The sequence below is a fragment of the Hyperoodon ampullatus genome, assembly GCF_949752795.1.
Source record: "Hyperoodon ampullatus genome assembly, chromosome: 12".
Lineage (NCBI taxonomy): Eukaryota > Metazoa > Chordata > Mammalia > Artiodactyla > Ziphiidae > Hyperoodon > Hyperoodon ampullatus.
The window spans coordinates 1,380,543-1,393,420 of record NC_136925.1 but is presented as its reverse complement, the minus strand read 5'-3'; the positions used below and the strand labels follow the sequence as shown (position 1 = coordinate 1,393,420).

The following is a 12,878-nucleotide window of genomic DNA, read 5'->3' as shown; positions in this document are numbered from 1 at the left end:
AAAACATATCAGCTCGTACACTTGAAAAATAGAGTTCTTTCAGAGAGTTAATACAATTTTTTTTCCTGAAAAAAACAAAACAGTCTTTGTAAAAAAACTAAAAGTTGAGAACTGTCTTACTTAAATAGGATTAGGTGTAATTGGGTTCATTACCCAATGTTATTACTGCTTCTTTTTCACACATACACACATGGGAAGGAAAGGGAAGGGGAGGGGAGGAAGGGGAAGAGAATAGTAAAGAAGAGAAGGGAAGGAAAGGGGGAAAAAAAGAAAAAAGAAAAGAAAAGGAAAAAAAGATATTCAAAGATTAAATAAAGGGAACCCACCTTGAATGCCCAACCCCCCGGGATGAGCAATCTCAAACAGAGGAATCTCATATCAGTGATTCCTAAGGTGTGGTTCCCCCCAGCAGCTTCCCCTGGGACTTGTTAGAAATGCAAATTCTCAGGTCCACCCAGACCTGCTAACTCAGGGGGCAGGGTCCAGCAACCTGTGTTTTCCCTACAGGTGAGTGTGATGCTTCCTAAAGTTTCACAGCTGCTACTCTAAGTCCGTGCATCCCTATCCTTTTAGCAGACACAGAAACTCACAAGCAAAAGTCTCCCGAGTTTGATAATGGGGCTTCAGCATAAGACTGGGACTAGGGTGAGGCAGGTAAGGTGCCAAAACACGCAGTAGTCAAGATAGATAATACTTCAATGCAGTGTTTTAAAAATCATAATTTATGCAAAAAATCTACGATGAACAAAATACCAAGATTTTCAATAAAGACAGGATAAGTGTGACTGATCTTCCCTTTCTCCTCAGGCTGCAATATGGCTCCACAAGATGCGGCTTCAGCCAGCGGTGGAGGTAGGGGTGGAGGCTCAGGGCTACCATTGCTGAGGCCAGTTCCACACCTTTCTCCTGACTGATGCACAGACCCTGTGTCACACACCTTCCTCCTGCAGTCACTGCCTCTTCATTGCCTGTTTAGACCTCCCTTCACTGCACCCATGAAAAAATGATACTAATTGAGTGGAAAATGTTAGCATTTCCAAAAGAAATTAAATAAATACTGTTCTCCAGAAGCTTACTATTTCTGTGGGAGACTGAGTTTACACACAGAAATGAATAGCAGAGAACCCATAAAATAATACCTCTACATTCAAGTAACAGCAGGGCTGAGGCTTTAGATTCTGGGGAATCACCAGGGAGAAGACTGAAGTGAGCTAGATGAGGTTCATGTGATAACATCATGAAAGTGCTTTGTGAACTGCACATCCGTCACTGCAGGACTCTTAGCTGTGGCTATTCTCCTCCTGGGAGAGATCAGCTTCAAGCCACGTTTGAAGGAAGTGAGGTCTATATATTCAATACTTGGCCCAGGGGATTAGAGAAGAAACAAAATCTACTATAGCAGGAAGAAGAAATGAGAAAACTGGAGAGTGCGGGAAATGAAAAACAGATTTGCTGAGCTCCTGTAGGAATAATGAAAACAGGCCAAAGAGGGAAAGCAGGTGTCAGAGAGAAAGGGCAAAGTGTGTAGGGAGGAAGGCACAGCTTGTGACTAAGCATCGCTCAGCGGAGCCTTAACCTGAATTCTGGAAGCTGAGACACTGGAGGCCCTGATTCACGTTACAAGTGGCACATCCTTGAAAGGAGCAAATAACATTAAAACGGGATTAAATGATCACTGTTAATTTCAACCGAAGGGAGACGTCAGCATGATTCAGACTTGTTCTCTGGAGGGGTGGCTGTGCGGACGAGAGCAATTGCTTTTTTAAAGTATTGAAAACGAAATGAATGGCAGCTCCATGTGGGAGCCCTGCCCGATCGATCCCTGGACACCTGAGCCATTCTGAATGGAGACACTCAGCAGCAGCATCGCTGTGGGAATCTACTACCCTGGTGACCGTGTCAGGGCGGATTTTGGCAAACTGTTTTTTTTTTTTGGAGAAATGTATTTGTCTTTCTCAGTAATTGTCGCTGAAGACCTGCAGCTGAGACCCACAGTGGCTGCAGGAACCGAAGCAGGACAAGGCTCAGCGGGTTATAGGAACGAGGGCTCCGGCTCAAGCCGCGAAAGCAAAGAGGAATCACGCTGGGCGAGGTAAAGCTCATCCTTAACCTGTTGCTAAGAAGTAAATTGCCAGCTGAACTAGGGTCAAGTAAGAATTGAACAGCGATGTCATCGCTTTTTGCAACTGAGAGGAAAGGCGCTCCTCAGGGTTATTGGCATAGCTTATAAGAGCCAGAATTATTTAAAATCAATTTCTCAGGGACGGCCCATTAGGGATTTCATGGAGAGGCGATGGCACTGGAACAGAGCCTAGAAGAGAATGATTATTTTTGGGGACCCGGGCTTGTCTATCACCTCTGTTTAGCAAATTGTCTAACCAGAGACAGCACTCAGACTAGAAGCAAGAAAGAGTGGGGTGGCCCTGACAAAGCATGGCCTTGGTGGAATAGGAAAGTGGAGGGGACAAGTTCTGACAGGCTGGTGCTCACCGTGCCAGCCCATCACAGCTGGTGACATGTGGGCTGTCCTGGTCGGAACAGTCTTCATACAGGAGGTCAACACCGCCTGACTGACCGGGTCCAAGAGAGGAATCCACTGGCCACTGAAGCCCAGCTCTGTATCTGAGGAGATGATGACCCTAGGACCGTGCCAAGGGAGAAAAACACATAGGTTCTGAGAGGGATAGAGAATTCTACCAGCCTGGAGGCCATGCCCACTTCAGGGTTGAAGTGAAGGAAAGAAATTCAAGGCTCAGATTCTACAAGTTGTATCAATAGATAAAAATAGATAAGATAATGATTTTGCTAAAACTGAAAAAAAAAAGCAAAGCTTCTTCCCCCCACCCTCTTAGAGTTGAATAATGGTCTTCTTTGAAAATACGAACTTGTGTGTGATAAATTGCAAGTAAATGATTTTTGTTACTACTTAACAATGAAGACAAGGCCAAAAAGTCAAGATCTTTGCATTACAGAGTGAAGAGTTTTCAAGATTCTTGAGTTATCCAGTGACGTGATGAAATCAGTCTTCAATGAGAAAGATGTGAGCAGCACTGCATAGGATGCATTAGAAGAGAAGACTGAGATGGAAAGCCTGGTATTTCAGGCTGTTGAAATGATGTAAAATCTAAGACAATAATTGCTAGGACTTGATGGTGGTAGTATAAAGGGACAAATCTCTAAGAAAAAAAATGTGCAGAGCTGCATGTAGGTAGAAAAACAGGAGAGATGTCTCTATGTCCTCTGAAGTGGGGATGAGAAGAATGTTGGAGCTCTTGACAGCGATGAGGAAACTGGGCTGAAGTGACTGTTTTTTGGGGGGGCAGATAATGAACCATTTCCATGTTAGGTTTTAGGATAACTGGAACATCCATCTTTTGTGGGCAACTAGAGCTATGGAAATGGAGAGAGAGTGAGAGGTCCAACAAAATTTAGAAAAGAAAATAACTGGCTTGAAACTATGTGCATAGTGGTGGAGCAAAGAACCAGAAGCACAATAATTATAATGACAACATTGGTGATTACAACTTCCACTACTTACTGAATAGCTCCTGTGTTCTAGCTGTTGTCCCAGCCATTTTACCTGTTTTATCTTTAGACACTATGAAATAGATTTGGTTGTTTCTATTATAAATGGAAAACTGAGGCTCCAAGAGATTAAGAGACTTACTTAAGGTTACACATTAAAGAAGTAGGAGTAGGGCTTCCCTGGTGGCGCAGTGGTTGAGAGTCCGCCTGCCGATGCAGGGGACACGGGTTCGTGCCCCAGTCCAGGAAGATCCCACACGCCGCGGAGCGGCTGGGCCTGTGAGCCATGGCCACTGAGCCTGCGCGCCCGGAGCCTGTGCTCCGCAACGGGAGAGGCCACAACAGTGAGAGGCCTGCGTACTGCAAAAAAAAAAAAAGAAGTAGGAGTAGATTTCTATCAACTCCCAATCCACTCTCTCCCCATAGCCTGTTTCCTTACATGGATGGGGCTTCAGTCCCCTTATCATAAAACGCCTGAGGTGGAGCTATGAAAATATGGATATCATGAGAGTACCATTGGAATGACTTTAAATAAAAGAGGGTAAAGGAAATCAGGGTGTAAACAGAGGCTGGTATAGAAGGTGGCCAAGAAATTTGTCGTGTCCTCGTAGGATGATGGATAGTCAGTAAAGGAAGCATCTCTCCCCTTGTCCTAAACCTGACACAGCACAAAGACAGAACTTTGAAACAGAATTTGGTTTTGAAACACTGAATTGCCTCCCCCATTGATGCAAAGGGAAAGAAGAGATCCAGACAACAGCTTTAGAGAGAAGCAGAAGTTCCACCTGGGAGTTGAGCAGAGAGAACCTACTGCTATACAGCTTCACTGATAAACTCCCAGGACACTGTCCACATCCACGTCAGTTACAAGCATCCCCGGGTCCTCCTATCCTCCCTTTGGCCCCATAGATTCCAAAACCAAATGTAGGCAACTTTTATTCTATTTTCCTAATAGTGAATGTAATAATTATATGTAAGTCTTAAAGCCAAATGATAAGGTCCTTAAACTGATGCCGTTTAATAAACTTTTATAAATCCATCAACATGTGCTAATCTCTGGTCAAGAGATAAAGTAGACATTTACGGAGATAAAGTAGACATTTATGGAGATAAAGTAGACACTTCCTGCCTTCCAGAAACTCACCATCTTTACATAGGCACCAGTAAATCATACCATGTGATGAAGGCTACAGAAGTATGAACTAAGTATTCTGGGCATTAAAAAAAAAAAAAAATCAAACTTGGCCTGGAATGGCCAGACAGAATCTCATCAGGAGATAATGTTTGTTCTGGGTCTTGAAAGGTGAGTACCAAATTTCTGAGAGGCTCAAGGACCCATAGGAAAGATGGAGTATTTTAATTGGGGCAGAAATGGAGGCTGGAGTAATTGACCAGACTAGAACTGGGCCCAACGGGAAATAACCCACCACCTAATGGACGTGTATAGAGGAGCCTGAGGGATGGGTACCCTTTTGCAGTCCTGATATGGCACATGGTCCCATCAACTGGGGTGTGGGGATCAACAGCAGAGCTCAGGCAGCAGGGAGTGTCTGAAATCTGAGGGTCAGCAGAGCCGTGATCCAGGGCTCTCTCCCTGGCCCTGCGACCCCAGGCCTGGGAAAGACTTTGACAAAGGCTCAGGCATGAGCTCAAGACAGAGTACCGTCCCTCTCAGTATTGGACAGCGTAAGGAGCCGGGATCCATGCAGAATGGTCTTGGCCATCCCATGATGAGCAGACCACCAATGTCTAGAATACAGCCTGAGAACATCAGATACCAGGTCCTGGACAATAAAATTAATCTGTGACCCCACCCAGCCAGAATAAGCTAGTTCTGATTATCTTTACTATTTCCCCAAATTGCTACTACAATGATTTACAAGAGGTAAGTATTCAATATCTATTTTCTGAACAACTACACGAATGTGTTTTTCTGCTATACTAAACTTGTTTTGTTTCTATTTCCTGCAGGACTACAGGCTACATTATCATCACCATCAATCATCATTATAATCATTTTACTAGCTACCAATTATGGTGGGTTTACCATGTGCCACATGCAATGCTGAGAGCTGGAGATCTCTAATCCTCAGACAATCCTACAAGGCAAACGTTATTAGCCTCATTTTACAGATGGAGAAAGTCGACTTTAGAAAGATTATAGATCTTGCCCAAACTCATATATGGCTAATAAGTGGTAAAATAGTGGGACATCAAAGCTGTGTTCTATCCAGTATCAAAATAGCACACTCTGATGGTAAATAAGTCATTTTTATAAAAAATTTGGTGAATTAAAAGGAAGCAGGGGCTTCCCTGGTGGCGCAGTGGTTGAGAGTCCGCCTGCCGATGCAGGGGACACGGGTTCGTGCCCCGATCCCGGAAGATCCCACATGCCGCGGAGCGGCTGGGCCCGCGAGCCATGGCCGCGGAGCCTGTGTGTCCGGAGCCGTGCTCCGCAACGGGAGAGGCCACAGCAGTGAGAGGCCCGCGTACAGCAAAAAAAAAAAAAAAAAAAAAAAAAAAAAAAAGGAAGCAAAAGTCACTCTGTTCACTTGGTATTCTGAGAATGAAACAGTTAAGTGAATTTTTCAAAGGTTTTATTAAATTTATATACAGAAAAGTATACAATTTGATGAGTTTTTACCAACTGACAACATTGATTTTTCACATTTTGGTTGGATGTATTCGAGTTCCATGAATATAGAACAAAAATCCCATTTTCTTTGTCTATTGCAGCTTTCTCACAAATAAGAGGGAAGATGTAAGTTTCCAGCCTATAGACTTGTATGATCTTATTCTGTAATTTACTAACAGACTTCTGGGGCCATAACTCAAGTATCTTGTCTATTTTTCTGCCCTTCACATGTTTAAAAATTCTAATTAGTTAAAACGTGCAATCAACTCCATCACCAAGAACTTCTACACTGACCTGAAGAGATTTTATTCCACTATATTCAGGTTATCTTTCCCAAAGAAATATCTCAATTTTCTCCACTGTCTCCTAAGGAAACTCAGCTCCCCTGAACTCCACTCTGAGTGCTTCAGAAGTTAGAGACCTGGTGGAACCCCAGTCGCCCCATTTATTCTCATTAAACAAAACTGTGAAATGTAGCAAGGAAGCTACATCTGACTGGCAAATAGCCTCGCAACATTCCATTTTTAAAGTGTTCCTGTCTGTCAGGGCAGATGAATTATGATCCTCTACCCCCAGAGCTAAGCCTGTCCCGTCTCATGGAGGTGCCAGCTGCTGCCTGTTCACCAGCAACAGCTCTGTCACTTTTACTTTGCATCTTAATTAAGAAGACATCGAGAGACACATGGAACAGCAGGTACCAGAAGGACTGTGCTATCTGTCATACTGTCCTCCAGATGTTCTAAGGATGCCTTTGAATGTGGGTGGAGGAGACACGCAGAAAGAATGCTGGTGCCATGAAACCTTTCCGGGACTACTTTTTAAAGAAAGACAACAACCAAACCGCTACTAATGGGAAACTTTAGCTGGAGAACTTCTTATGAAAAGCATTTACCCGCTCTAGGAGGAATTCATACAGATAAATACCATAGTTATGTTACTTATTTTTGTTCTGAAATGCATAATTTATCCTTCCTAAATCAGTTTCCTCCCAATACTAAGAGCGCTCATTAAGATAAGAAAGATATATCACCAATTAAAAAAAAATTATTCTGTAAGCTCATGAAAGCCTACAACAGGAATCATTTCCCATAAATGTTTTTAAAGCTTCCCAAATATTTGACTGGTAGCTGCTGGTATTGTATGATAGGGGAATTGCAAACAGAAAGTTTTGAAAACTGGTGCCAAATAAAACGAACTTCCCAGTTGGTTATACCTATAATTCACTTTTAAAAAAATACTGGGCTTGCATGTAAATCAATGAAGTTAGAACACACCCTCACACCATACACAAAAATAAATTCAAAATGGAAGACTTAAATATAAAACATGGCATAATAAAACTCCTAGAAGAGAATATAGGCAAAACATTCTCTGACATAACCTGTACCAATGTTTTCTTAGGTCAGTCTCCCAATAGAAATAAAAGCAAAAGTAAACAGATGGGATCTAATCAAACTTATAAGCTTTTTTTTTTTTTTTTTTTTTTTTGCGGTACGCGGGCCTCTCACTGTTGTTGCCTCTCCCATTGCGGAGCACAGGCTCCGGACGGCTCAGCGGCCATGGCTCACGGGCCCAGCCGCTCCGCGGCATGTGGGATCTTCCCGGACCGGGGCACAACCCGTGTCCCCTGCATCGGCAGGCAGACTCTCAACCACTGCGCCACCAGGGAAGCTCAAACTTATAAGCTTTTGAACAGCAAAGAAAGCATAAACAAAAAGAAAAGCCAACCTACAGACTGGGAGAAAATATTTACAAACGAAGTGACAAGGGCTTAATTTACAAAATATACAAATAGATCATACAACTTAATAACAAAAAAACAAACGGCCCAATCAAAAAATGGGAAGAAGACCTAAATAGACATTTCTCCAAAGAAGACATACAGATGACCAATAGGCACATGCAAAGATGCTCATTATCACTAATTATTAGAGAAATGCAAATAAAAACTACAATGAAATATCACCTCACACCAGTCAGAATGGCCATCATTAAAAAGTCTACAAATAACAAATGCTGGAGTGGGTGTGGAGAAAAGGGAAACCTCCCACACTGTTGGTGGGAATGTAGATTGGTGCAGCCACTATGGAAAAACAATATGGAAGTTCCTCAAAAAACTAAAAACAGAGCTGCCATATGATCGAGCAATCCTACTCCTGGGCATATATCTGGAAAAAAAAAACTATAATTTGAAAAGATACATGCAACCCTATGTTCATGGCAGCACTATTTACAATAGCCAAGACATGGAAACAACCTAAATCACCATCAACAGAGGAACGGATAAAGATGTGGTATATATGTACAATGGAATACGACTTAGCCATTAAAAAAAAATGAAATAATGCCTTTGGCAGCAACATGGATGGACCTAGAAATTATCATACTAAGTGAAGTAAGCCAGAAAAAGACAAATACCATATGATGTCACTTACAAGTGGAATCTACAATATGACACAAATGAACTTATTCATGAAATGGAAACAGACTCACAGACATAGAGAACAGACTTGTGGTTGCCAAGGTGGGGGAGAGGGATGGATTGGGAGTTTGGGGTGAGCAGATGCAAACTATTATCTATAGGATGGATAAACAAAGTCCTACTGTAGAGCACAGGGAACTATATTCAATGTCCTGTAATAAACCATAATGGAAAAGAATATGAAAAAAAGAAAAAGATATTGGGCTTAGAGTACTGTGACACACCTCCACACCCTTCTCCACAGGCACTTAATAGAAGTTCTTGCTTTGGATACATGTGAATTACAGGAACAAAAAAAGGAAGAAAGAAAAGGATCCAGTCAGCAATCCTTAAATTTTCATTTTGGCAGCAGGTTTTGTCTTTGAGGGGGCCAGGCTTTACTATAACTGTGGGGTACATTGTTCTATTTGCTCTGAAGTTTAAGATGAAATTGAAAGGTATGCTTTTCCTAAGGAAATGATCTTGAGCAAATTTCAATCAGTGTTGATCTCATCCCCTGAAGAGAAAGACTAATTAATAAAATGTTCTTTTAAATAGAAAGTCTGTCAGTTCTGCCCAACTTCATTATTCCAATGGCCCTTTTCTCCACCCCCAAAGAAAAATGAACAAGTTTTACTAATTTTCAAAAATACTGTACCATGCAATCAGGAAATAATTAATTTAGAGCTCTTCATCAGTAATGGGGATGAAGTTCCTTAATGAGCAGCCTCCTTTTTTTTTTCTTTTGCAGTCTCCCTTTAATTCAATGATGAGACAACTATTACTGAAATATTTATTGCTATAAAATTATATCAGGGAAAGAAAAAGAAGCAATTTTTTAAAAGCTTAAGATTTTCTCAACAGCAGCACTGTTGACATTTTGGGCTGGATAATTCTTTGTTGTAAGGGCTGTTCTGTGCATTGTAGAATGTTCAACAGCATCCCTGGTCTTTACCCAGACAATAGCATTACCTCTCACCCCACTTAAAAAACCAAAAACCTTTCAGACATTACCATATGTCCCCTGGAAAGTAAAATCACCTCCAGTTAAGAACTGACTAATTGAAGGATCTAAAGCTCAAAAACCTTCAAGCTCATAGTTTGCATAAGTGGGATACAATGATAGATCAAATAATAGCTCAGCATCAAGTGAAGCATCTAAAGAGCTAGATAATTGGGTGATCTAGTGATAAAATGAGCTCTGACTGTAAAGTCAGATGGCTTAGGTTTAAATCCTGGCCCCAGCTTTTTCTAATGTAGGCAGGTTACCTGTCTTTCTAAGTGTCAGTTTCCTCCTCTACAAAACAGGGATAATAGCAGAATTTACACATAGGGTTGTTTTGAGGATGAGATAAAATAAAGCAGAGAAGGATCTCAAATGAGTCACATCGCCTGTTATTATCATAGATGGTATTCAAATTTTTGTTGAATTGGATAGACTAGACCTATGAACATTTATCCATTATTTGAATAGACTAACAAGTGCAAGATAACTGTGAATGAATATTTTAGTGCTAGTGGAAAATGTAAGCATTTTTTATACATTGGTATAATGCTACTTACATTTTAAATAATATCTTTTATAGCAAATATGACACACCTAATCTCATGAGTTTTTCTTTTAGAGTAAAGGGCACACACTGACCCAGGAATAATTAATCCAAAATGATGAAAATTGAGACATATCCAGGGACTTCCCTGGCAGTCCAGTAGTTAAGACTTTGCCTTCCAGTGCAGGGGGTACAGTTTCAGTCCCAGGTTGGGGGAGCTAAGATCCCACATGCCTTGTGCCAAAAAACACAAGCAATATTGTAACAAATTCAATAAAGACTTTAAAAAATGGTCCACATCAAAAACTCTTTAAAAAAATTGAGACATATACTACAAAAGTTATTAAAGTTCAAAAACAAGCAAAAAATTTGGGGGGCAGCCAGGCAAAAAAAACCCAGGAATATATGAAGAGAGGAAAAAACAAGACTGATCTCAGATTTCTCCATAGAATCTAATGCCCAAAACAAGTAAATCATTTCCTAAGATTTTCAAAGAAAGAATTGTGAGCTTAGGAATTTATATTCAATCAAGCTATCCTTGGAGTTTTATAAAAGCTTCAGTCAAACCACTTAAAAATATGAGAAAATTCAGGGAATATTGCCATGATCCCTCTCTGAGAAACTGCTGGATGACAAGTTCCATCCAACCAAATTACAGCTGGGAAAGTATAGCAAGAGAAATGATGGTGAACATTGAATGTATTTCACTGTAAACCAAAGAAAAAATATTTCAACATGGTACCACTAACAAAAATTTGGAGAGAATTGTGAAGGAAGGTGATAAGAAAGTTTTTTGATTGCCTCACCTTTAATACTGAATACCTGGAAATGAAAGGATCTCAAAGGCAACAAAGTCAAGTAATATAAGTTTCAACATACTTACAAGTACAAAGGGAAACACTAAGAAAGCTAATCTTATTGATTGAAATAAACTGATAAAGTAAAAGAGGAGCAGGAGAAGGAACAGAGAACATGTTAATTTCAGTGTTGCATATACTAGGAAACTAATAAGTATAGTCTAAAAACATGGAGGAATTAAAGGTATTAGATAAAAACATAATGAAAATGTAATTAGAACAAAAATGCAATCTTCTTAATATCAGAAAAATTACACATAGGCAAACAATGAAAAAAGACCACAAAGTGAAGGACTCTTTAAAATCGAAAATGTTGCATGAATACAGCAGAATCAAGATCAAGCACAGCTGTCATATCAATATATCTAAATGGCCCACACCAATTAAAGGACAAAAATTGAATCACACATAAAAAACCCAATTCTACATATATATATGAAAACTAAAGTAAGGTGATTTATAAAGTGAAAATAAAGAGATAGGCAGCATTATAAAAGGCAAAAACAAAAAGAAAGTGAGGCTTAAAGGTTTCACAGCAGGCAACATGGAATCCAAAGCAAAAAAGCATTAAACAAGACAAAGAAACCTATTTATGATGACAAAATGTAAAATTTACACTGAAGATACAACTGCTAAAGTATTTCTGCACCAAATAGCATAGCAGCATTATAACTAGAGCAGAAATTATAGGAGATGAGAGATACCTAGAAACACATTAAAGTAAGAGATTTGAAGTTACTTTTCTCAGTCCATTGACAAATAGTATAGAGGAAAAATACGTAAAGTCATAGAAAAATAAAATAAAAATTAACCACAGAGATCTGACTGGTAAATATAAAATTCTGCACCCTGAAAATTGAGGCAATACCTTCATTTCATATAAACATAAACATTCACAAAGATTAACAACATATTGGACTCCCAAAATAAACTTGTAAATCCAAAAAGTAGAAATCACAATGCCATTAAAATGAAAATTCTCTCTAGAGATAGTAAAACTTTCCGTTAAACAATGCTTGAGTAAAATAGGAACTAAAAAGCAAAATTTCCAAATTTCTAGAAAACAATGGTTATAATAATGCACCATATCAAGATAAATGAGATATAGTCAACACAGTGCTAAGAGAAAAATTCATACCTTAAATGTCTATTTGAATAATAAAGAATAAAGACAAATGACACAAGCATCCAACCTTAAAAAAGATGATTAAGTGGAAATGTAAACATAAGAAATTAAAGAATCACAAGAGACTAATTTGCATAGAATTTGGTGAATCCTATGAAAATAAATTTTAAAACCTGTATGAAATAGATAACTTTCTAGGAAAGGCCATTTGTAAAAGCCAACCACAAAAGAAATAAAAATCTAAAGTGATAAAGAGCTTCAAACAACAACAACAGAACTAAGCCCAGTTTATTCACAGGATAATTCTAACAAATCTCAGTGATTTTAAGCAGCTCAAATTATAGGTATTGACAGACGTATTTAAACTATTTTTGTGAAGCAAGCTTAACATTCGTAGGTATACTGACAAAAGAGCATAAAAAACGAATACTGGAGACAAATCCCATTTATAAATATTAGTGCAAAAAATCATAAATAAAGTATTTGCAAATAAAATCTGGCAGCATGTTACAAGAATAATATAACATAACCTCATGAGATTTATTATGGAAATTATATGAAAAGAATTTAATAACCATTCTTGAAAGAATAACACTCAGTAAAATAGAAAAAGACAGATACCATCTTAACATGGCCCCAAAGCCAACCACATGCTTAATAGGGAAACACTGGAGGCATTTTCACAAAAGGCAGGAACAAGAAGTGATGCCTGTCACCATTTCTG

General features: G+C 39.5%; 1 protein-coding gene across 1 annotated transcript in view; it reads left to right on the top strand.

Moving 5' to 3' along the window:
* Positions 1–815: 815 nt before the first annotated feature.
* Positions 816–12,878, top strand: part of LOC307061176 (ferritin light chain-like) — a gene marked incomplete at both ends in the record, with an annotated part of 62,984 nt that continues 50,921 nt past the window's right edge. The window contains 3 exon segments of the mRNA XM_079716215.1: positions 816–852; positions 1,960–2,092; positions 5,138–5,306. Coding sequence (XP_079572341.1) covers positions 816–852; positions 1,960–2,092; positions 5,138–5,306 — 339 coding nt within the window.